This window comes from Enhydra lutris, unplaced genomic scaffold (assembly GCF_002288905.1).
Source record: "Enhydra lutris kenyoni isolate GAN:26980312 unplaced genomic scaffold, ASM228890v2 scaffoldscaffold43, whole genome shotgun sequence".
Classification (NCBI taxonomy): domain Eukaryota; kingdom Metazoa; phylum Chordata; class Mammalia; order Carnivora; family Mustelidae; genus Enhydra; species Enhydra lutris.
Window position 1 is genome coordinate 8,454,619 of NW_019154127.1, and position 23,270 is coordinate 8,477,888.

The 23,270-nt window shown below is 41.8% G+C and overlaps 1 protein-coding gene across 1 annotated transcript in view; it reads right to left on the reverse strand.

Moving 5' to 3' along the window:
- LOC111155756 (potassium voltage-gated channel subfamily J member 6) overlaps window positions 1–23,270 on the reverse strand; it is a 282,902-nt gene that overhangs the window by 189,942 nt on the left and 69,690 nt on the right. Inside the window, exon 2 of the mRNA XM_022516141.1 lies at window positions 7,087–7,138. Coding sequence (XP_022371849.1) covers window positions 7,087–7,111 — 25 coding nt within the window. The 5' untranslated portion in view covers window positions 7,112–7,138. The remainder of the gene's footprint in view (window positions 1–7,086; window positions 7,139–23,270) is intronic.

A 23,270-nucleotide genomic window follows, 5' to 3' on the forward strand; every position in this document is an offset into this window, starting at 1 on the left:
AGTTACTAGTCGAGATGACAAAGCCAATCTGGCGAGTGTGACTGGGTGAGTTGTTTAGGGATATGCTATAGCTCCCAGGTTTAAGGGAGAATGAGAGAACCGGCTTCTAGGCTGGGCCTCCAGAACCTACCCCCAGAAGCACATGGTTGAGTGGCTTAGTTCGGCAAGGGCTGGAGCCGTCAGCGTGAGTGCCGGCCCATACCCAGCCCTGTAGCTCCTCAGCATCTGTGCACCTGCAGGAGGGGCTGAGGCTGGCTTCCTATCCACCCAGGAGGCTGGGAGATATGAAAGGAGGGGAGCTGGGGAACTACCGGAGGAGAGTTGAAAGGAGATACTAGATGGGCACAGTGACACACACCTTCTGTCACAGAGGAAGGCAGATGAGAAGAGGGGGAGGGCAAGGCAGTCAGGAAAGCTGAAGGCACACTGCTAGAGAGGGCTGATGGAGGCAGAGTGCTGGGGGCTTCACAAAGACCCGAAACTTCCCTGTTAGAAAGACCCTCTGCCTTGGTATGAGAGGCAGCTATGCTTGCCTCGCTGGCTTTCACTGAAGAGCTCATTTAGAGAATGAAGTAATGAAGCGTGATACAGACCATGTAATGGCAGGACTGAGGAGTCAGGAGCAAGGAGCTGGACTTTAAGTTGGTCCCTTGTGAGATGATGCTGTGACTTCCTGTGTGAGTGTGAGCTTCGGGGACAGATCTCAAAGTGTCTGAGTTTTATTGGAAAGGAGAAGGTATGCCTTAAAAAGCACTATCTGGTGGGTCCCGTGGAGCTTTAGTCTCTGAGGATAAAGTGGCATTTAGCACCCCAGCGACTTCATACAAGAACAGGTCTGCCCCCACCTGAACTGTCCTCCATGGCCCCTGACACCCAGTCGACAGACCAGCTGCGAGGTCTGGGCCGGCCATGAGTAGAGGCCAAGCCTGTGTGCCATGTCTGCCTGGACCTGTAACTTTAGTCCCTTCCCATGGGGTAGGGGGTTGCAGAAGTGTGCTACTTTGTGCTAAAATCCTACACCTTGCCCAAGAGGGTCTGGCCTGGGGCACTGGAAACGACGTGTCTGAGAGGGTAGGTGGGCACTTTCTCTACCGTGGTAAGTGGCTTATGATATCCCAGCAAGCAGGACAGGACACATGGGCTGAACATGAAAGGGGATCATGCTTCCATTCTCCCTCTCTTTGGAACCCTGGAACCAAGGGACAAAGAGACTCTCAAGGAAAATTCCAATACCTGCTCTCCTGAATTCTCTGTCTTGGCTGTTCCCATCCACATTTCCTTTTTGAAGATACTTCTTCAGGATATTTCCATTTCTCTTCTAGGCCTCAGGAGGAACCTCTGGCAGCAATCCCATCTCCTGTGTAGCTCCCAGATGCCACCTTCTTCCATCCCCATGACCTAGGGTGATGGTGGTCCCCTGCCTTTGCTTGGCAGTGAGTTGTCTCCCTGCCTCTCATTCTGGCTTCTCAACATTTCCACCATACAGTTCATTCAGTCCCTCCATCTTTGGTTAGAGCTGGCCGTACATCCTCCTTCCAAGCACCCCTTCCATCTTGGAGGTTGGGTGTGGTGTTGGCTTGTGGCTAATGCAATGAGAGTAGAAGTGACACGTGTCACTTCTGGGTGGAATTTTAAGGTGTAGTGTTGATATGCCATGTTCTCACCATCATAGCTGTGAAACTGAAGCCACAAGAGGAGAAAGAACCTCTGGGTGATCCTGAAGTGCCCAATGCATGCCTGACCAGTATGGACACGTGGCACGGAGGAGCAATAAATACACATGTGTGCACATTTGGGTGTGTGTATGTGTGTGCGGGTGTGTGTGTTGGGTGGCAGAAATCCTGGTCACTCCCAACACGTTCACGGCTGCCCATTTGCACCCCTGAGAGAGGGGACACCTTTCCTACAGGCACACTGACCGTGTTGACAAAGAAACTCCGAACAGCTGGAGCCTGTGCCCTACTAGGGTACATCTCCTCAGCTCAGTACCTTCAAATTTGAACCCATTGCATCATCAACACCTCAAATCACTCCTTCTCCTGTGGGCATTTCCAGCACCGGGGGCTCCTGGAAGCTTCCACCTGTTCCCTTCCCAAAGCTCAAAGCCTATGCTGCATCCCCACAACCCCCCTTCTCCTCTCCGTCACATCTGATCACTGCCTCTTTCACACATTCTGATATGCCCTCGTCTGCGGTCCCAGTTCCTGGCTGCCTCTGTCTGCCTTTGCCCGGATCAGAAGTGCACGCAGTGAGGTCTTTGGCAATCTTTCTAAAAGGCTGATCTGCTTAAAAATCTTAAGTGCTGCCCCTCCCCTATAGGAGAAACCCAAGCTGCACCCTTGTTCACTGTCCGACTGGCTCATGTGCCCAGCCATCTGCTGTGTCCCTGCCCCAGCTCCTTGCTGAGGCCACATCGACACCTTGCTCTTCCCCCCACTGGCCACATCCTCACACCTCTGTCCTTCCCTCTGCTGGGTGCAGGTCCTGGCACTCACATGCCCACCGGCTGCCTCGTGGCATCTGCACACCCTTTGGGCACCTTAATGGAAGTCCTTGGAGGGAGATCTTGGCTGGACATCTGCCTCCAAATGGCAATGTTTGTCCAGCAGCCTCTGCCAGGATGTGCTGCTCTGCATGGTGGCAGTGAGTTTCCTGCCTCCCCAAAACACTGCACATGGTGTAGGCAGGGACCCTGTTTTTTGGTCTTTCCACACCTTAACACAATGCCAGGGTTATGATAGCATCTCCATAAGGAGGGAATAAATGATAAAAAAAACACTGCTCTTGAATGGAGCTAATTTCATGTGCAGTGATTGTAGCGGGTTCTCACTCTTCACTTCTTTTGACACTAAACATTTTCAAATCTGGGCTAAATTTGAGCTGTTTCTTTCATCACAGGAGGAATTCCCTCTGCATTAATGCAGACAGCTAAGACCTTTAAGCACCTACAAAACAGGCCCCTGGCTCTGGTTATGGGCAGTGGGAGGAACCACAGCCCACTTGTCTCTGTCCAGGCTGGGAGGGACCTCCCTGGAGCTACTTAGGGCATAGTTGGCACTCGACTGTGTATTTGAGAATGAAAATGAGCAGCTCTTGTCTTTCCTGTGCAGGTGTGTGATGGTTGTGACAACCACGGAGACAATAGGGCGGGGAGGGTGGGTGCAGCCTGATGGGATGGCTCCTGGGGAAGACTGGAAAGGATCCTACGGATGGCAGAGGAAATGCTTAGGGAACATGTGCTGAGAGAGGTGGGCAGGTGGCAAAAGGAAGCCGAGAAAGTCAACCTGGGTTAGCATTTGGGGTTAGCTGGCCCTGGGCACCATTTGCTACTGCATTGACATGCTGTTGCTTCCAGGAAGGAGGTGGGAGTGGGGTGCCAGCAGAGTGCCAGATGGGGGACCCCGGGAAGGGCCCTGCAGCCTGGAAGGCAATAGGGCCAGCGTCCCTACCTGTTCCATCCTTGCAACCCGATCACCATGCACAAGATGGATACTTGGTTATAATCCACATTGTGAATGGACCCATGTGGTGAGACTCCCCATGCTGTATTTGACATGTTTACTGGAGCTCGAGGTGTGGCAATGATACATGAGCAGGCACTGACCATGAAGTGAATTATGTAAACACAGAAACTTATGTAAGCACAACATACAGAGGTACCTCATACAGACCAAGATTCTGGAGCCCCCAGGCCATGTGCATGCCTTGGGACATTTCCAGACCGTCACTGTCTGACCTAGATCCCAGTGACCAGGACAGACCCTGCCCTCCCCAATGACACCTTTACCAACAGCACAGTGCAGCGTGTGGTTTCCTTGTTTGGGTCACCAGATGCTGATTTATAGACAAGGTTGGCAGTCTCCACTGGTCAGGCTCAGCTCAGTTTCAATTAGTGCCTGGGGTAGTAAAATGCTGGTCACTGATGGGCAAGCTCAGAGTAATTTCTTCCAAAGTGGGTTTTGTTTGCATCATTTGGAACTGGGCTTCTGGTGGTGTAAGTATGAATATATCCATTTCCAAGATGCAGACAGAGCCTAAAATGTCAACTGGCAGTGGTAAAAAATCAATAGCTTTTGAAGGGTTGAAAGCCCACCACTGGTTAATACAAGTGTGCAGTCCACTAATTTCAGACCCCACTAAGCCTCTTTCTGTTAATACCTCTCCTCACCTCCTCTCCTTTATGCTTACTTGTCTCCTTTTGCTCCCTGTGATTTGGTGCCTTTCCTTTTTTAACAGCTCCATCTCTGGGTCTTTCTCATAGATACTTTTTCCCTTGTATTTTTATCAGGTCTACTTTTACTGTCTACCTCTTCCTCCACATCCATTTTTCTTCCTTTCTGTTTTGTTTTCTTCCTTTTCATGCCCCCTCCTCATTTTAACAATGTGGCATAAAACTATTTTGAAGAGTTATCTTGCTTTGATGAAATCAAGTTTCCTTTTATTAAACATTTAAAAATCTGCTAACATTTTTGTGTCTTCTGCTTGCCCTTTTAAAGAATTGGTAGATGAACACAGATTTTTTTTTTTTTTGAGGTGGTGATTAATGGCACATAGAAAAAATACTCCTTATCCCTAGTCTAGAAGATGGAGAAGATACCATAACCCCATCATGGTACTTGCATACCCATTGATCGCATTTGGCCCCCTATGGTGATAGGAGAAGAATCTCCATCTGATTCTGGTTAAACATAGAGATGTTCTAGTAACCAGATGGCTTTTGCTTGGCAGATTAACAAGCAAAGTGTTTACTGACTCTGGAAAACCATTCAGAGCATTGTGTCCTGGGCATTTGTGGTTCTGTTTATGTCTCTTTTCCCCAGTGGCCATGGATTTGATGTTCCCATCAAACTTATTGTGTCATAATTGCATGCTAATTCTTTGCTTAGCCTACGGATAGAATCTCCCTACTTGTAATTATGTATTTACTTCCTTGTAGATTTCCTATGTACCATCAACGTATAGCTGTTTGTAACATTATTCATGAGTTTAGTTTTGATGAAATGTTTATTAGTGGTGACTGCATGATTAACTTTCATAGCAGGTGCCTACAAGAATTAGGTATTTTTTATAATAGTGTTCTTTACCTTTGTAAGGGTCAGTAAACTGGAATGTTGAGTAGGATTCTAAGATCTGTTTTCACTCTCTAAATTTCCTTGTGCATTGAACATACCCATGTAATCTTTTTCATAAAGACAAAGCAAATTAGAAGAATGGCTCCACCGTTTCACCTACACAAAGGTTTGGAATTCAATTTTTACAGAATTCTCTTAAGCCAATAGATTCATGGGTCAAAGTCATTAAAATTATTGCAGAGGTAAACCTGAAACCGGAACTCAACAAATCAGTAGTCCAGTGGTGGTGGTGGTGTTGGTGGGGGGGAAATTCTAACTTAAATGCATCAGGATCCCATAGAGATAGAAAAATTAGTCCACCTTTATCAGAAATACCGACCATGTTGAAAATATTGACTCTTATAGTGCCCTTAATGTTTTACAATTCAGTTAGAAGAGTTGAAAAGTTCACTGAACTAGAACATCAGTTTCTAACATGGACCTCATTGTGAAAACTGTTAGCATCCCAACTCACATGCAACACCATGCAGTTCAATTTTCTCCCACACTCAAGACTCCATTCATTGGCAGTGATGCTGTGTTCCAGGCCACTGATCCTTCTAGCATTCAGAAAATTTGTGTGGGTCTTTTGTTCTGGTGACTTTGGACTTAGAGATTAGAGTTAAATCTGAGAATGTGCCATGGATTGTCAGTAAGTTGGTGTTGTCCACGGTCCCACTGCATAGTTTGACAACACAGGTTTGTCAGTTTTGTGATGGTACTGGTCACCTCACTATTTCCTTCTCAGTCTGAGAGGAGCACATGCCATGACTTAAGGTCCTTTCCCTTACAGGGAACCAATTTTGGGTTCTTCAAACCAAGTCACCAATGCTTTGGAATGTTGTAATCTGCAAAACTTGAGGTAGGAAGAAGGGTGGGGCAGAGATAGGGCTGGATTGATACAGAAACGATTGGAAGAAAGGCATGTACATTGTGGGGGGGTTGTGCAGCCCCTGGAATCACCATTTGTATGGTTAAAATTAATGCTCAAGATAAATGAAATCATGCATGGTTTTGGGCCAGGAATTAAAGATATGCAACGTAAAGATCTTTTTAACATTACTCTTTTTCTTGAAGGGGGAAGATTTTTAGGGGATTCATTCAGTATGCTACAGGAGAACACTTGTATTTTAATAGTCTCATGATCTGAGGAACAGCAAAAGGAGGAAGCAGGGGCCCAGTTAAATGTGGGCAAGGTTAATGGTTAACTATGCAGGTCAAATTTAATAAGGTGTTCATGGACTGAATGATGACGGAGAAGTGTCTGCAAGCTTCCCTTGTAACTTCAGATATGAATTATATCACCAGGAAAATGTATACTTCCAAAGGGAAGAAACTGCATTGTCTGTATTTCATATCCACATGGTCTTTGATATTCAAACTTCAATGCATGGAACTGTATTTCTCATTTTGCAGAAGGATTTATTATAATTAATTCTTCTTTCCTTTTAAAATGCTTTGTGTCTCCTGTTTATTTAACTGAAGAGCTTAGAGCACTATGCCAATTATGCCACTGATCCATTCCAAACCTGAATCATTACCAGCTACGTCCACATCAAACACTCCATTTTTAAACCGTTGTATCCTAAAATTCTGAAGTACACCTGAAAAGTTTAACAGTGACAAACCTTTCTTTCTTCTCTTTAGGTTACCCAGCCTGTGAAATATCTGCTTTAACTAATTGGAATTATTGTGGGTCCCAATCCTCAACACAGACCTACAAATAAAACCCCATACTTTGAATAACAATTTCCGCACAGAGTTCAACTCCAGACAAGGAGAATTTCAAGTAATGCATATTGTAACGTCAGCACAGTATAATATATGTGAAATCGGCCTTGGTGATCACAGGCCTAGATGAGAGAGATAATCACGAAGAAAGGGATTTTTTTTTGCATGATTTTATGGTTTCCCATTAAAAACCAAAGATAAAGAATAAATTTCAAGTTAAAAAAATAAATTTCACATTACTCACTCATGGATTCTGTCAACCTGGCCATTGCTGCGGTTTCTTCTTTGTGCTTTTTCTGGAGATAAGAAGAAAAGACATTTATGTGTAAGATACCTCTGAGATGGGAATAGACACAGTGGCTTTAATACAACTTTATCTCTTTCCTTTCTTTTTCCGACATTAGAATTTGGTCACCAATCATGAACTGAATTTAAAAATCTCATATTATGGCTACACGATCAGTCAGTCACTGCAAAGAGATTTTTAGGGCATTAAAAAAAAAACTTGCCATTGCTCTTGGAAGGGAGTATCTGTCACACTGATCTTGGATATATATAATTGGTGATGCACGACCAATTTTCAAAACCTCTCTGACACTAGAATCTTGACATCCATATGCCAATCTTTGCTTTCTATTTTCTCCTGTTGAAGCTTTTTTGGTATTTTTGGAGCTGATATTTTTGTCATCATTTGATTTCTTTTTTCCCTAAAAGCTAAGTAGATTTTATACATTTTCCTTTGTCTTACTTTTTTTGAATTCCTATTGTCTTTTGAAAGTTATCACTTTTGATGGGCTTATAACCTTATCTATTTTGGGCTGAAAACATTTTGTTTCAACTAGGATATAGGTTATTACCCACTGAGTTTGAGAGCCAGAGTGATACATATATAAATTAGATCTGTCCTAATTAAAAAATTATTTTGGAGCTGTTAAGAATAATGGTCACTTCTACTGAAAAGCTCTCTTCAGTTTCTTCATATTTCTTTGATTTCCTTGGGTTCATAACATGTTCAGTAACCAAAACATTGGCCACTATTATTTTACTTTTCTGTAACCTTATTCTTTTTCTGCTTATGAAAATAATATATGCTCATCATTTAAAAACTCCAAAAATAATGAAAAATTATAAATCAGAACATACAGTTCTCTCCCAAAAACTGCCAGAGGAAACCCCTGTTACGTTTCAGTGAATGTTTTTCATTCCCATTTCTGTACTTGTGAATACATATGGATATGGAAATATAATTCCTTTTTTATAAGTGTATCTATACTATATGTGCAATGTTGTCAGCTACTCTCTCATTTAACATCGTGTCACACTCTTTCTATGTCAATTAAGGTAAAATACACCATCGTTTTTAAGTGACTGCATAGCATTCATCATGGGTAAATGCACCATAATTTCTTCAGCCAGTTCCATTTAATTCACTTATGATTTTCCACTATTTTATAAAAATGCTGTGATGAGCCTCCTTGAACTCATCTTGGTGCCCTTGTCCTGTTAAATACTGAGGACAAATCTTAGGGTTAAGACTGATCAAAAAGTGTGAATATTAAGAATTTTGACATGTATTACTCAATTGTTCCCCCCCAAAGATCGGATCTGACAGTGTATAAAAGTGTTTATTTCCTTACATTCTTGCCAACTTGCCAGTGGCATGAGAACTTCTTCCCCTTCAATCTTGGCCAAACTGATAGGCAAAAAATATTTTCTTGTTATCTTATACTGTCATTATTCCTCCTCTGACCTTTTGTTTATGAGCAACAACTGTAGCATTCTGTCCCTGAAAATGTGTGTCATTGACTCTTGGCTTCCTGTGGTCATGCTGCAGCTCCTCTGCCGTCAATATTTTAGTTCTTAGAAGCCAGAGGTAGCGTTTCTTGTTCCCGATGGCCATGGTACAGTGCTAAGCAAGTCACAGTGGCCCAACTAGCACTAGAGAGGATGTGTCATGACTTGGGTGTTGGAGCACAGCTAACAAAATGATTATTCATCCTTCTGGCACCACTATTCCCAAACCAGAAAACTCTCTTTGAGAGTCAGCAAACAACTTTGTACATCATGAGTACACTTGATTTTCATAAGCCCTGTATTCATAGCAATGAAATTAGTGTAATGCCTCTTACTTAAACTGGTACGTGCCCTTGAGAACAGAAAGACCTAAGGAACCATGATCTACCATCCTACCCGCAGTGGCATCCAATCCTTCATAGTTAGCCTGCCATCTGGTTTCTACTGAGATGCATAGATAGCATGATTATGGATAGGTTAAGAGCACCCTGTAGCAGAGACAACGAAAACAGGCAAAAAGGGACTTGTCACAGCAACACAGGTTCACGGGAAAGGGCATTAAGGCTGCTTCAAAACGGGCCCACTCTAGCAGTTTCTGACAATTCATGCGGAGAAACAACTCCATGATGAGAACTTAATGACACTCATCCTTGACCTGTAGGAATCTCGTTCTGTCTCTGCTGGCTCTGTGTTGACTCTCCACTGCAGCTCTTAGCCTAACTATGCTGTTGGTTCAACCCCTCTGCTTGCATGACCTCTCCCTGTATCCTGATGCATGACCTGATTCTCCTTCATTCTCTGTCTCCGTGCTTGTAGGTCCTCACCCTGGATCACTGATCGCTTCAGCTTGACGGCCCTATGTGGTGAAGGTCCCCACAGTACAGCCACCCTGATTCCAGGCATTATATCCTTATAAGGCCCTGTCAGTTTTGGCCATCTTCCTATGTGTGTCACCACTTTACTTTTGTGATACGAGGACCCTGCCAACTTTTGTACCCCAGTCCTGCTAGTGGGTGGACATTGCAGCTGTTTTTATTCAGATGTGTTGAATATCCTAGTCCTTGAGAAATAAAATACAGCCTGTATCAGCATTTTTCTCTTCCCTATAGTTACATGGAAACTTCTGACATCAATGGGGGAGGGGTCCTTAAAAACCCTAAATTTAGCTCTCTCAGTTTGACTCATCTATACCATAACTTATTGTAGAAATCATTTCTGTTTAAGTAGTTCAGTCATTCTGTAGAATGTCTTTATTTTATTTTATTTTTTAAATTTGTATTGTGTTATGTTAGTCACCATACAATACATCATTACTTTTTGATGTAGTGCTCCAAGATTCATTGTTTACATAGAATACCCAGGGCTCCATGCAATATGTGTTCCCCTTAATACCCACCACCAGGTTCCCCCATTCCCACCCCCTTCCCTCTAAAACCCTCAGTTTGTTTCTCAGAGTCCACAGTCTCTCATGGTTCATCTCCTCCTCTGATTTCTCCCCCTTCACTTTTCCTTTCCTTCTCCCAATGTCCTCGTGTTATTCTTTATGCTCCACAAGTAAGTGAGACCATATGATAATTCACTTTCTCTGCTAGACTTATTTCACTCAGCATAATCTCCTCCAGTCCCATCCATGTTGATGCAAAGGTTGGGTATTCCTCCTTTCTGATGGCTGTCTTTAAATTTCTTCTGTCCTTCCCTCATTATCAGAGAGTTGAGAGTTGCAACCGCGTGGCACGTAGAGCCAATAAAGCATTGATATTCCACTCTCAGTCTCGGGCAAATCTTCTTCCTTTTCTAAAGGTAAGATTTTTCCTCCAGAGTAAATGTGCTGGTTACCAGATTTACAATAGTGGAGAGAGGTTTATAATTACAGCATATTAAACCTGGAAGAGATCCTTTTGGATATTGTCAAGTCTGGCCCTATGGTGATACGGTCCAGGAAATTGGAACCCCTGCCCAGAGAGTAATTTCCACCATGCTGGGCTCTTCCCTTTGTCAACAACCTCTATTCCCTTGGAAATGTTCAAGGCCACCACCTGTGGGTATATTGAGACAAGATTCCTCAAATGGCAATCCTAGTGTCATGTCAGGGTTTTCCGGATTTGCCTTTTCTGTATTCCACAAAAATATCCCTGATTCCACAAATGGCCGATGACTTCCTAGCTTATATACCGAGTTCTGACCTCTCCATTGAACCTTTGCTGTGAACTGGATGGCCCCACCCAGACGTTCAACGGATTCTCCAAATCAACATGTTCAAAACTACTCTGTCCCTCACAGACTTCCACCAGCTTTCATACCTGGACTTCTTCTTCCATTCTCTGTCTTCAGTTTATAGGATCACCACCCACATTGTGCCTAAGCAAGAAGTCTGAGAACACATCTCCCTCTCTTTCTTCCTTGCTTCCAGTATTTCACGTATCTTAAATCTTAACCCCTTTAGCTGCTGTCTCTGAAAGGTTTTATTAATGTCGCTTCCATCTGCCTCTGCACCTACCAACTGTCACACCTGCAACACTGGGGATTTATCCTGAAACAGCCCTGGGGATCTATCTAAAATGCAGACTTGACCCAGGCACTTCCAGGTTGAAATCTTCTAGTCCTTGTCTAGCAAGTAGACATGCAATCCTTGTCTTTTAGCCAAGGCCACATGGCTGGATGGTTCTGTCTTACACACTCACAGTCTAGTTACAGCTACTTTACTTCTGTGGCAATCACTATTCCCTCTGCCTGGACACTTTATTTCTTCCTTGTGCTCTCAAAATTATCCTTAAGAACTCCATTGGTTATAAAACAACCTTTGCAGTTTTCCCCTACTCTTCTGACTATGTTTCCTGAGTTTTACTTCTACACAACTTCATGCTCAAATGCATCCTTGTATCACATTGCATCATTTGTTATTCCAGGACCCTTGGGAAAGTCAAGCCCTGCCTCCCAGTAGCCTTCTCTGAAGGCCCCTACCAATGCCACCATCACAGCTGGGAGGCACTGCTTGGTAGACTAGAAGTCTCTGCTCCTGAAAAGCCCTGTGGTCCTGAGCAAGTCATTTTACATTTTAGGTTAGTTTCCTGGACTTTCTCTTTCTGACCTGGTTTGATGTATGCAAAGGTGTTCTCAAGACTAGTCGTTATGTGAAGAGGATGTAAATGCTTATGAGTATTGGTGATATTTTAAGATGGAAAAAAAAAAAAACCAGATGTGTTCACTTCAAGAATTTTCCTTAAGAAATATCTTTCCTCTTGGAGGCAAGAGTTTTGATATTTGAGATAATCAACAGGTTTACCCCTTATAGAATTAAAAGAAAACCAGAAATACAGGAGTCTTACTATTCTGAAGCAAAGAGCTTACTGCGGCCTGAAAATTTATTGTTCTTATTTACCTTGTCTTGTTTATTGTGTCTGAGACAGTGCAAGCAAGTGGAAGTACAGAAGATGGGGAGTCTAGAGAAGAGCCTAAGTCTAGAAAGATGTTTCATTTGGCTTTGCCATTTCTTAAGCAGTTCCTGTGACCCTCTGGAAGCTGCAGTTTGCTCATCTGTAAGAAGGGACAGGTAGTGTGTCTGTGTTTCTTCATTCGCAGGCCTGTTGTGAGTAACCAATGAGAAAGTGTGTTAATCCACCCAAGGGTTATATGCCTGTGTGTGAGTGTCTGTGTGTGTCAACATTCCCTTTGGCTACCACGTGAGGACCGAGGGTTATAGCCTGTTCTTGCTATTTGAGCATGAATAGTGACCTCTGGCATGTGTGCCAAAAATAACAGTGCAATTTTCCCTGAGGCTAAGAAGTTGCAAGTCTGCCTTGTCTCCCAGGGACTACTCATCATGTCGATGGCTTGTGGCAATGCACCTCACACCCCTATTTCCAGAACCCTCCACCAGAATACAAAGTTCCTCTTCGAAGAGCTGAAATCGTTTGCTTTAGAAGCCATTCCACTTACAATTGTGTGGTCATACATTTAATAGAATAACAGAAACATTTAAAGTTTGCAGGAATCATGATGACATGTTTGAGCAAAACATGCCCACACACACTGGAAGAAATTCTGTGTGTGTTGTTAAAATCATATGGACTCCTCAGGTAGAATATAGACCCTCAGGGACAGTGGGTATTCCATTTCCTTATTGTTTGACTGTGTTCTTCCTATACTGGGAATGTAAATAAAAGCTCAACAATTTGGTGTGTGTGCATGTGCGTGTGTGTGTGTGTGTGTGTGTGTGAGAGAGAGAGAGAGAGATATTTATACCCACATTTCTGTTTCAGCTAAGAAGTGTGTGGCTTTCTACTGGGACCATGCCAGAGATACACTTCTGTCTGAAACGGCAGAGAGGTTTTTAATGAGGGCAATTATAACTGAGACTGATTACAGCTCTAAGCTAGGACTAAGAAGTGTGTGTGTACGTGTGTGTGTGTTCGTGCATGTGTATGTGTGCACACGCACGTGTGTGTGTGTTTATGGGGGTGTGAAGAGAGGGAGAGAGAGAGTCATGAATGCAAAGCTTTTGGAGAAGGTAGAGGGGGTGCTCTTCTGCCAATGCCAAGGGCTCCCTTGCACAGAGGGCAGGGGTGGCAGGGCTGAGTGAGGTCTGCATGTTAGCAGCACTCCTGCCTTGCTTTCTGCTACCCGGGGCTTTTATGGACGTTGGGAAAACTCATCATAGTTGATATATTTCAAACCAGTCATATTTACATCTAGGGTATTTTTATCTCTCTAAAATATGTCCTTATATTCGTCAGAAAACTGTGATTTTTTTCAAGTTGCAACTGTTTAAAGGAACATTTATATCCAGTGGGAAATGGTAATGTTATTTTATGAGTTTGTATCCTCAACTGGACCTCACCCCCAGTTAAAGCCGAGCCCCTCCAATCTCACACCCCGCTCTTAGGATTCTCAATAAATGGGCCAGTTGTGGTCTCCAGTTCAACACCCCCCTTCCTCTTTCCTGACATGATGCCATTGCAGGTCACCTAAGGACTGATTTAAAAGGAAAATGCCACATCCTCAAATAGCCAATTAGATAAGTGTTCTTATAAATGGTACCATATATATTGCCTTGAGTTGCTGCTGAAAAATAAAAAGCAGAGGATTTAAGAATAACATATTAGCTTTTTGTCAGCATGCAAGTATGGTTTGGGGCAATAAAAACAGTAATCCCTAACATTTATTTCACATAACCGCAGCATGGTTGAGTGTATTACTGGACCATCTACCTCACTTATTCTCACAGTGGCCCTATGAAATAGATACCGTCATTCTCATTTTGCTGATGGAAAGATTGAGGCCTGGAGAGGTTGAGCAAATTGCCCCAGGCCATACAGCTGGAAGAGGGGCAGAGTTGGGTGTCAAGCACAAGAAGTCATCATTTAGCACCTGTGTTTTTCACCATGTGGCCTCCTGCAATCCTAAGAACTAGTGACAGGCTGGAAACAAAGCCCGCTAGAGCAGGAGGCAGTGTGGTAAGGACCCAGGTCCAAGATCCTTCCTAGGCTCACCCATTACTTAAACATTTACTGATTTACACAAGGTGGGAACTAAATATAACAGGAGGGAAGTCTCTCTACCTGCCTTCAGGGAGCTTCCAGTGTAATCAGGGAGCTCAGAGGGACACATACATAGCTGTAATACATGGTATTGAGGGGAAGCTACTAAGAGACTTCCATAGGACATCAAAGGGAAGAGGGCAGAGGAAGAGAAAGGAGTGGGATGGGAGAGAACAGAGGGGAGAGGAGGAAAGAGAGAGAACAGAGAAAGAGATAGGAGGGAAGGAAATTCTAACTCATAGAACCAGAGCAGACTTACAGAGGAAGAGCTTCAATGTGTCAAGAAGGAAGGAAGAATAATGAGGGAAAGGGAAACACAAAGCAGAGTATTTTAGGTGGAGAAGCAGCATGAGTAAGGATGGAGAACTTTGGTGTCTGAGGAATGGAAGGTAGCTCGTGAACTGCAGCTAAGTATGAGAAGTACGGTAGGGGACTGACTCTGAAAATTAAAGTGTACACTGTGGAGAGCCATGGTGTCAGGTGCCATGGTGTAAGGCTGAGTTGCTCAGGAGGGAGACCGTGACTGGGAATGGGGTGGTGTTAGAAGCTGTGGAAGGAGGATGGGGGCCAAGGTCTAAACCTGCATGAATACCTTGGGGAAGCAGTGTGTACTCTCTCCTGGAAGCCAAGCACAGAGGGATTTGAAGAATTGAAAACTCACCCATTAGAGTGTGATACAATTTCATGTAGAAAGTTAGTATTTGTCCTTGATTTACTCAGTGGAAGGCTCCTGCAGTAATCTAAATTTTTCTTGGTTTGGGGTAAAAAGTCTGGAAGGGATTGTTTGAAGGAGGACCATGAAGGATGCCCTTGGTGATACAGCCCTCTTTGCAAAAGGTTGGGCTCCCTTGCCTTATCCAGACACCCTTTCTAAGATCTGTATAGGTTGCCCTGCTGTGTTCCTTATGAGGAAATCACTGGCCATCTTGACCAGACTAGGGAGGGCCTTAATGCAACTGAGGTATTAGGATATCTTATAGGAATAAATGAAATCAAATTCAATGCTGTGCTTATACTAAATTACTTCACTTCACCTAGGCTTTCTGGATTAGCTCTTAGGTGGGAATAAGAGGTTTAGAGCACCTCCCCGATGCCTTCTTGGAAGTATGTTGAACACATGGACTTCCCTTGCCAAGAGGAACAGATTGAAGGATAGAAACTGGAAAACCGCTGGGCTGTATGGCTGCAGAACTCCCTCAACGCCACCTCTGTGTGTGTCCTTCCCTGCTTGAAATTCTGTAGGCTAACCTCTAGATTCCCAGCACCAACATCCCAGAAACATTTCATGAATGCCCAGTGTGGCTGGTTTCCTTGAATAGGATGAGTGACTCATTCCTCCTTTCCTAGAGCTCCTGGAAATATCATAAAATGTAGGACAAGCATTATCACCAAAGTCATATCAAGAAGTTTCTTTTAAAGAAGACATTGAGCCAGGCTGCAGAAAGGCATAGAGGATTTCCAGGCAGCTGAAGTAGGCAGAGCCTGTTCACCATCAGTGGACTTGTTCCTAGGCAGGCACTCTTGCTCCCAAGACACATCTGCACTGGGTTTGCCCCCCGTCTCCCCAGGACTCAACTGCAAAGTGCTGAATCTTGGAAGTAGCAAGGACTCCTCTGTTCATCTCATGTCACTCAATCTGTTGATTCCCTTCTGGACCAGCAGCATTTTGAGGGTTCATTTTGCCTCCAGGGCTATCTTGAAGGGATCTGAAACCTCACAGTGGCCAATGCCTCTCTCACTTACCTTCATCAAGGTACAAGCTTTGCTAAACCCTCTCTGTTCACCAGAAGGGGAACAGATACCATACTGTTTCCTTTATTTTCCCTTTACTCTTCTGGTTTGTCCACAATCCAAGTTCTGGGCATGCTAAATCTCTAATAACTTTTTTGTAGTCCCAGCTCTGCCTCATTCCATTTTAAGTCAGGACCTCAGCTTCAAGATCTGACTTCCACCTACCTCTCCAGGCCCATTTCCTACCCCCCTCGCTTCTAACCTCTGCTCCAGCCTAACAAGCCTCTTTAGGTATGCACTGAATTCCCTCATCCCTCTTTCTGTTCTCTCTGCCTACATAATTAACTCCTACTTGTCTTAGTGGTCTCAGTTCAGATTTTTTTTTTGACATTGTCTTGACATTTTCCCTGGCTATCCCTTTCCTAGTGACCACTCTTTGTACCTCAGCATCTGTGCATACTTCTGTCATAAGACTTCTCAATCCTGGAACCATGACTGCCAAAACAGAGCAAGTCAGAGGCAGTAGTCATGACTTCAGGAATAGCAAGAAACTGAAAGAGGATTGATCCTTTGTTTCCAAAGAAGAAAAAGCAAAATCTGCCAAGAAAAGTAAAGTATGAGTAGGATGAGTAGGGTTTCCTTGAGTAGTCATGAGTTTCTAGACATGAATTTCTGATTGATCATTTATACAGAGCATTCTGGAAGGACTTCTGGTCCAGAAAGTGGTGCAATGTCGGATGTATAAGAGCTTTTCTAAAATTGTTTAGGAACTGTGGTCATTATTCAAGGATTAAAAAAAAAAAAAAACAACCCTCTCATTCTTCTTATTTTTGTTTGTATGGAGATGTTTTCTTTATTTAATCAGATAGGGATGGAAGAGGTACTGGTGGAGGTGAAGTAGAAGTATGATTGGGACAGGCCAGTGAGATACTAGTAAATGGATAGTTACATATAAGGAATATTTAGAAAGTAATCACTTGACCCAGCAGGTTGATCCTGTCTTATGGACTCATTCAAGTCAAATGGTGGGACTGACATGGTCACTAGAATATCTTATGTTTGTCTAATGATGCAACATTTTATCGAATAGTCTAGTGCAAAGGTACTGTGGCAGGCTCTTCGTTATCTGGAGAAAGTAATTTTTCAGTGCCCAAGTTTTTTTTTTTTTTTTTTTTTTTTCCTTTTATTGTCTTCCTCTAGTTTCCATTAGCAGGAATGAGCCAACTTCTCCCTCTGGGGCTGTGCTGTACTGTGCTGTATGAGGCCATTTGTTATGTTTCCCCTCAAGAATTGGCTGGGTTGTAACGAAAAGGAAGTGGTTCATTTCATCATTCATTTGTTCATTCATTCATGGCTCAACCTTGTGAGGCTATGATAATGCAGAGATTTTGGGAGGGTTGTGATCATGTTTTTTTGGATAGGATATTAATCCAATTATGTAATTTAAAACTAAGCTGACATTGGATAAAACCCATGTGGTGATCCCCCAATCATATGGGTGACAAGTGGAGCACAATGATAGCTCCTTCCCAAGCCAAGCAATTTGTGGGCACTTTCAGCATCCAGAGAAGTGGTGTGGATGCTTGTTCTCTCAACTGTGTTACAATGGAGCCCAAAAGGCAACTGAGAATCCTAGTTATTGGAATCACTCAGGAAGTCAGCCTGTTAACTTATGCACCTGAGAAAGTGTATAGGGGACATATGATTTGATTCTTCAATCTCCATCTGTGTCAATCGTTATAACAAATATTAAGTCAGAGGAATATTTTTAAACATGTTACTTTGCAAAATTCAATTTCATAACCAAATGTGACATTTCCTGGGCTGGAGAATGTGGAACATTTATTGATAGACATCATATCATTTTCTTGTGCTCTTGCCACATATTTTCGGCTTGAACTTCTGTTTGGGCAGAGGAGGGAAGAGAGAGAAAGTGACTCTTTCTTTGCAACCTTGAAACTGATTCTCAGTAGCGCAGATATCTGAGAAGAAAAGAAAATAAGAAAACACCATCCCAATCTTCTTTTTTGTTGTTCTTTTGTTTTTTATTTCTTTCTGTCTATAATTATTTTCCGAACTTGAGCTTCTGGGAAGATGAAGTAGATGCAGTTTTCCCTATGCTTCTCACTAAATACAACTAAAAATTCTTGAATGTTACATTTTATATTTTGTAACAAACATAAGGAGACTAAAAAGATGGAGAGAAGAAGGCAAACCACCCAGAGATCTTGGGGTGTTAGGAGCAAAATGCTGTTGAGTTTCCAGGGTTTTTGTTTGTTTGTTTGTTTGTTCATTTCTTATATCTCAGAGTGGATACTGGAGAAACCAGCAACTCAAAAATGTCAATGGGTAACAGACAAAAATGTCCCAAGGGAAGTCTGCCATCTCTAGTGAAAGGACAGAGGAAGAGGCAGCCTAGAAATAAAACTTTAAGACCTGGGAGCACCTGGGTGGCTCAGTGGGTTAAAGCCTCTGCCTTCGGCTCAGGTCATGATCTCAGATCCTGGGATCGAGCCCCACATCGGGCTCTCTGCTCAGCAGGCAGCCTGCTTCCTCCTCTCTCTCTGCCTGCCTCTCTGCCTACCTGTAATCTCTGTCTGTCAAATAAATAAATTAAAAAAAAAAAAAACAAAAAAAAACTTTAAGACCTTAACTTTTCTACTCTAGCCAAACTCCACAGAAAAAATTGCAACCCCTCTCCCTGCCCCTGCCTCCCTACCCTAAGAGTAGAGGATGAGTGGGGAGGCTAGACTTTCATCCTCACCAGGCTGTAACAACGGATCCCAAAATGCCTTCCAAGGTGGTGTCAGAGAAGATGGAGAAAGAAGCCCAGATTTTCATCCTTGCTGAGGGGTAATGGCTCCCCCAAAGACTACATGGGAAGCCTGATCTTATCTTCAAATTCAGCAGTAATGAGGCAGCTTCCCCATTCTCACTGAGGTAGCATTAAAAGAATTCTGGTTTAGAGTCAGGACTCCCATTAGTACTCAGCAGTAACAATGCAACTCCTCCAAAGTATGGTGGAGACCACATGGGAAACATAATGGGCTGCCTTTCTTATTGCAGCCAGGGTGGCATCACTGGAGGTCCAATGGGGGAGCCTGAACTCTCTTTCCAACCCATTAGTAACAAGGATCCTCCCCTACCCTATCAATGGAGGCTGACACCCCAATAAGCAGTTATAAGGTGGTATTCTCCTTAAGCCACCCAAGGGGTGTCAGAGGGGTCCTGCCATAATACAAGTTTTAAATAAGATCCAGAATCTTATAACATAACACCTAAATGTCTAGGTTTCAATTTACAAAATCAGTTGCTACAGAATCAAAAAGAGATCAAAGTGAATGAGAAAAGACACTGATTTTGAAATTATCTGGGAAGGATTTTAAATCAGCCATCACTAAAAAGTCTCAGCAAAGAAATAACATGCATCAAATGACATATCAGATAAAGGGCTAGTATCCAAAATATATAAAGAACTTATCAAACTCAATACCCAAAGAACAAATAAACCAACCAAGAAATGGGCAGAGGACAAGAACAGACATTTCCGCAAAGATGAGATCCAGATAGCCAACAGACACATGAAAAAAATGCTCAACATGACTTGGCATCAGGAAAATAAAAATCAAAACCACAATGAGATACCACCTCACACCAGGCTAAAATTAACAAGTCAGGAAATGACAGATGTTGGAGAGGATGTGGAGAAAGGGGAACCCTCCTACACTGCTGGTGGGAATGCAAGCTGGTGCAGCCACTGTGGAAAACAGCATGGAGTTTCCTCAAAAAGTTGAACATAGAACTACCCTATGACCCAGCAATTGCCCTACTGGGTTTTTACCCTAAAGATACAAATATAGTGATCCAAAGGGGCACAGGCACCCGAATGTTTATAGCAGCAATGTCCACAATAGCCAAACTATGGAAATAACCTAGATGTCTATCAACTGATGAATGGATAAAGAAGATGTGGTATATAAAAATTAAAAAAAATTGAAATAAATAAAATCAGCACACAAAAAAAGAAGATGTGGTATATATATACAATGGAATACTATGCAGCCATCAAAAGAAACAAAATCTTGCCATTTGCAATGACGTGGATGGAACTAGAGAGTATTATGCTGAGCGAAATAAGTCAGAGAAAGACAATTATCATATGATCTCCCTGATATGAGGAATTTGAAAGGCAGAGTGGGGGGTTTGGGGCGTAGGGAAGGAAAAAATGAAACAAGATGGGATTGGGAGGGAGACAAACCATGAGACTCTTAATCTCCCAAAACAAACTGAGGGTTGCTAGGGGGAAGGGGGGGTACAGAGACGGTGGTTGGGTTATGGACTTTGGTGGGGGTATGTGAAATGGTGAGTGCTGGGAAGTGTGTAAGCCTCACTATTCATAGACCTGTACCCCTGGGGCAAATAATACATTATATGTTAATAAAAATAATTAATAAAAAAAGAAGAAATAGCATGCATCAGCAAAAAACATTTAGAAGGTATAGAGAAGAAACAAATGGAAATTTTAGAACTAATAATTTATAACCAAAATGAAAAACTCAATGAGTAGGCTTGGCAACTGAGTGGAGGGGACAGAGGAAAGAAACAGTGAACTTGAAGATAGAATAATAGAAGCAATCCAATCAGAAAAATAGAGGAAAATAAACTGAAAAAAAAAAGTGATCAGAGCCTTAAGAACATGTGGGTCTATAGTGAAATATGTAGTATTCATGTCATAGACTATCAGGAAGAGAGGAGAATGAGGGTGGGACTGAAAAAGTATTCAAGGGGATAATGGCTGAAATCTTCCCCAATATTACTAAAAAGAAAATAACCTACAGATTCAAAAAACTGACTGTATCCCCCGTAGACTAAATCCAAAGACACATCATAATCAAACTTCTGAGAACTAGAGAAAATCTTGAGAGCATACAGAGATGTGTCATGTTATACCTCTAGGGAAAAAAGAATTCAAATGACAGTGGATTTCCCATCTGAAACCATGGAGGCCAGAAGGTAGTAACATTTTTTTTTTTTTAAATTTATTGGAAGAAAAAAGCCATCAACCTAGAATCTTACAGAAAAAAAAATCTTTCATTAATTAAGGGGAAATTAAGGTATTCTCAGATGAAAGAAATGACAGAACTTATCAACAGCAGAACCATCCTAAAGTAATGGTGAAAGGAACTTATATAAATAATAAATATAAATATAAATAAAATATAAATAAAATATAAAAATATTAAAAATATAAATAAAAATAAATATAAATAATAAAATAAGGATTTTGGAATATCATAAGGGGAGAAAGGATATGGGAAGAGCAAACACATAGATAAATACAGTAGATTTTCCTTTTCCTCTAGAGTTTTCCAAATTATATTGATGGTTGAAACAAAAATTATAGCATAGTGCAACATGATTCTCAATGTATATAGAGGAAATATTTAAGACAATTATGTTATAAAGTGGGGAGTATAAATGGTCACAAAGGGAAGTAAGGTTTCTACACTTTCCTGGAACTGGTAAATGTTGGTCCTAGTAGACAAGCAATGTAGATATAATGTAATGGTTAGAACAACCACTGAAAAAGCTAAACAAAGAGATAGACTAAAAACCACTATAGATAAATCAAAGATTTATTTATAGATAAATCAAAGATGAATTCTAAAAAATATTTGAGTAAGGTGTAGAAATTCAAGTAAAAGTAAACAGAGACTCAAAAAACAGAAAACAAACAGAAAACAAAAAGTAAAATTGCAGACTTAAGCCTTAACATACTAATAATTACACTAATGTAAATGGTCTAAATGCACAAATTAAAAGACAGAGTTTATAAAGCACAAACCTCCACAACTATATGCTGTCTAAAAGCTAATGGTATTGTCATTAGGAGACCTATGCTAAACAAATGATTAAAGGAAGCAATCTAAACAAAAGGAAATGAAAAAGAATTTTGAATACCATAGGAGGTATTGAATACCATAGGAGGAGGAAAGCCATGGAAACAGAAAATATATAGGTAAATACAACAGACTTTATATTTCCTATTATGGTATAGGTAGGTTGAAAGTGAAAGGATGGAAAAAGATTTACTACACAAATACAAATCAAAAGAAAGCGGGTGTAGCTATGTTTTATATATATATATATATATATATATATATATATATATATATATATATATAATATTATATACAGTGGACTTCAGAACAAAAGAAATACCAGAGATGGAGAGAAGCATTACATAGTGATAAGGGATCAACCAATTAAGAATACATAACAATCCTAAATGTGTACGCACCAAACAACAGAAATGCAAAATATGTGGCACAAAACTGACAGAACTGAAAGGATAAATAAACAAACCCATAAACAGAGCTGAAAACTTCAACACCCCTCTCTTAATGATTGCTAAGATTGCTAAGACAATTCATGAGAAAATCAGTGAGGATATAGAGGAACTCAAGCACACCACCAACCAATAGGATTGGTCAACATTTATAGAAAACTCCACCCAATGACAGCAGAATACATTCTTTTTGGTTATCCACAAAATATATACCAAGATAAACTATTTCCTGGGCTAAAAAAACAAACTTCAACAAACTTAAAATAATTGAAATAATACAGATTGTATTCTCTGACCACAATGGAATCAAACTAAAAAGTAAAAAACCCTTATTTTTCGGTTTCTTTTTTTTTATCCTTTTAATCTTTTCCTCTTTTTCTACTTTGTGCCACCTCCTTCCTACTCAGCCACTCTGGTCTGCCCTCATTCTAAGTGTTTCAGGGAGGATGCCGTTTTGGAGTGGAATGTGGTTTTCATACCCAAGGGCTATAAAGGAAAGGAAGGAATGGACTTTTCATTCTCATAAGCCTTTCTGCTAGAACCCTTTCTCTCCTTCCTCTTGCAGAATTCTGATGATCCTCACCTTGTTCTGTTCAGACTATCCCTGGGACTTTCCTATATAAAACCAGGGGAGGGAGGAGGATGGTTGCGATTCTGAGTCTGTGTCGGTATAAAGTGAGCTTGCATCATTTGTGCAGCTTAAGTGGTTTTGTGACAAAAAAAAATTAAATAGAGCAGAAAAAATAGCTTTCCTTATGCCTTATGAGACCTAAAAATTCAACCATAAACTTCCAATTCAAAAGGCAGAAACAGAGAGTGACTGCATCTGCTGGGGACCCTCTTTCCCTGTGGACTAGTTATTGCATAACCATGTGCTGTGTTCATATGGCTCTCTCATGCTGCTGAGCCATGAAACCCAGTTCTGCTCAAACATAGTGAATCTTCTCAAAACCATGTATTCCCAATAATGAGCTGCTCACTGACAAGTCAGTGGTTCCCAATTGTTTGACATTTTTC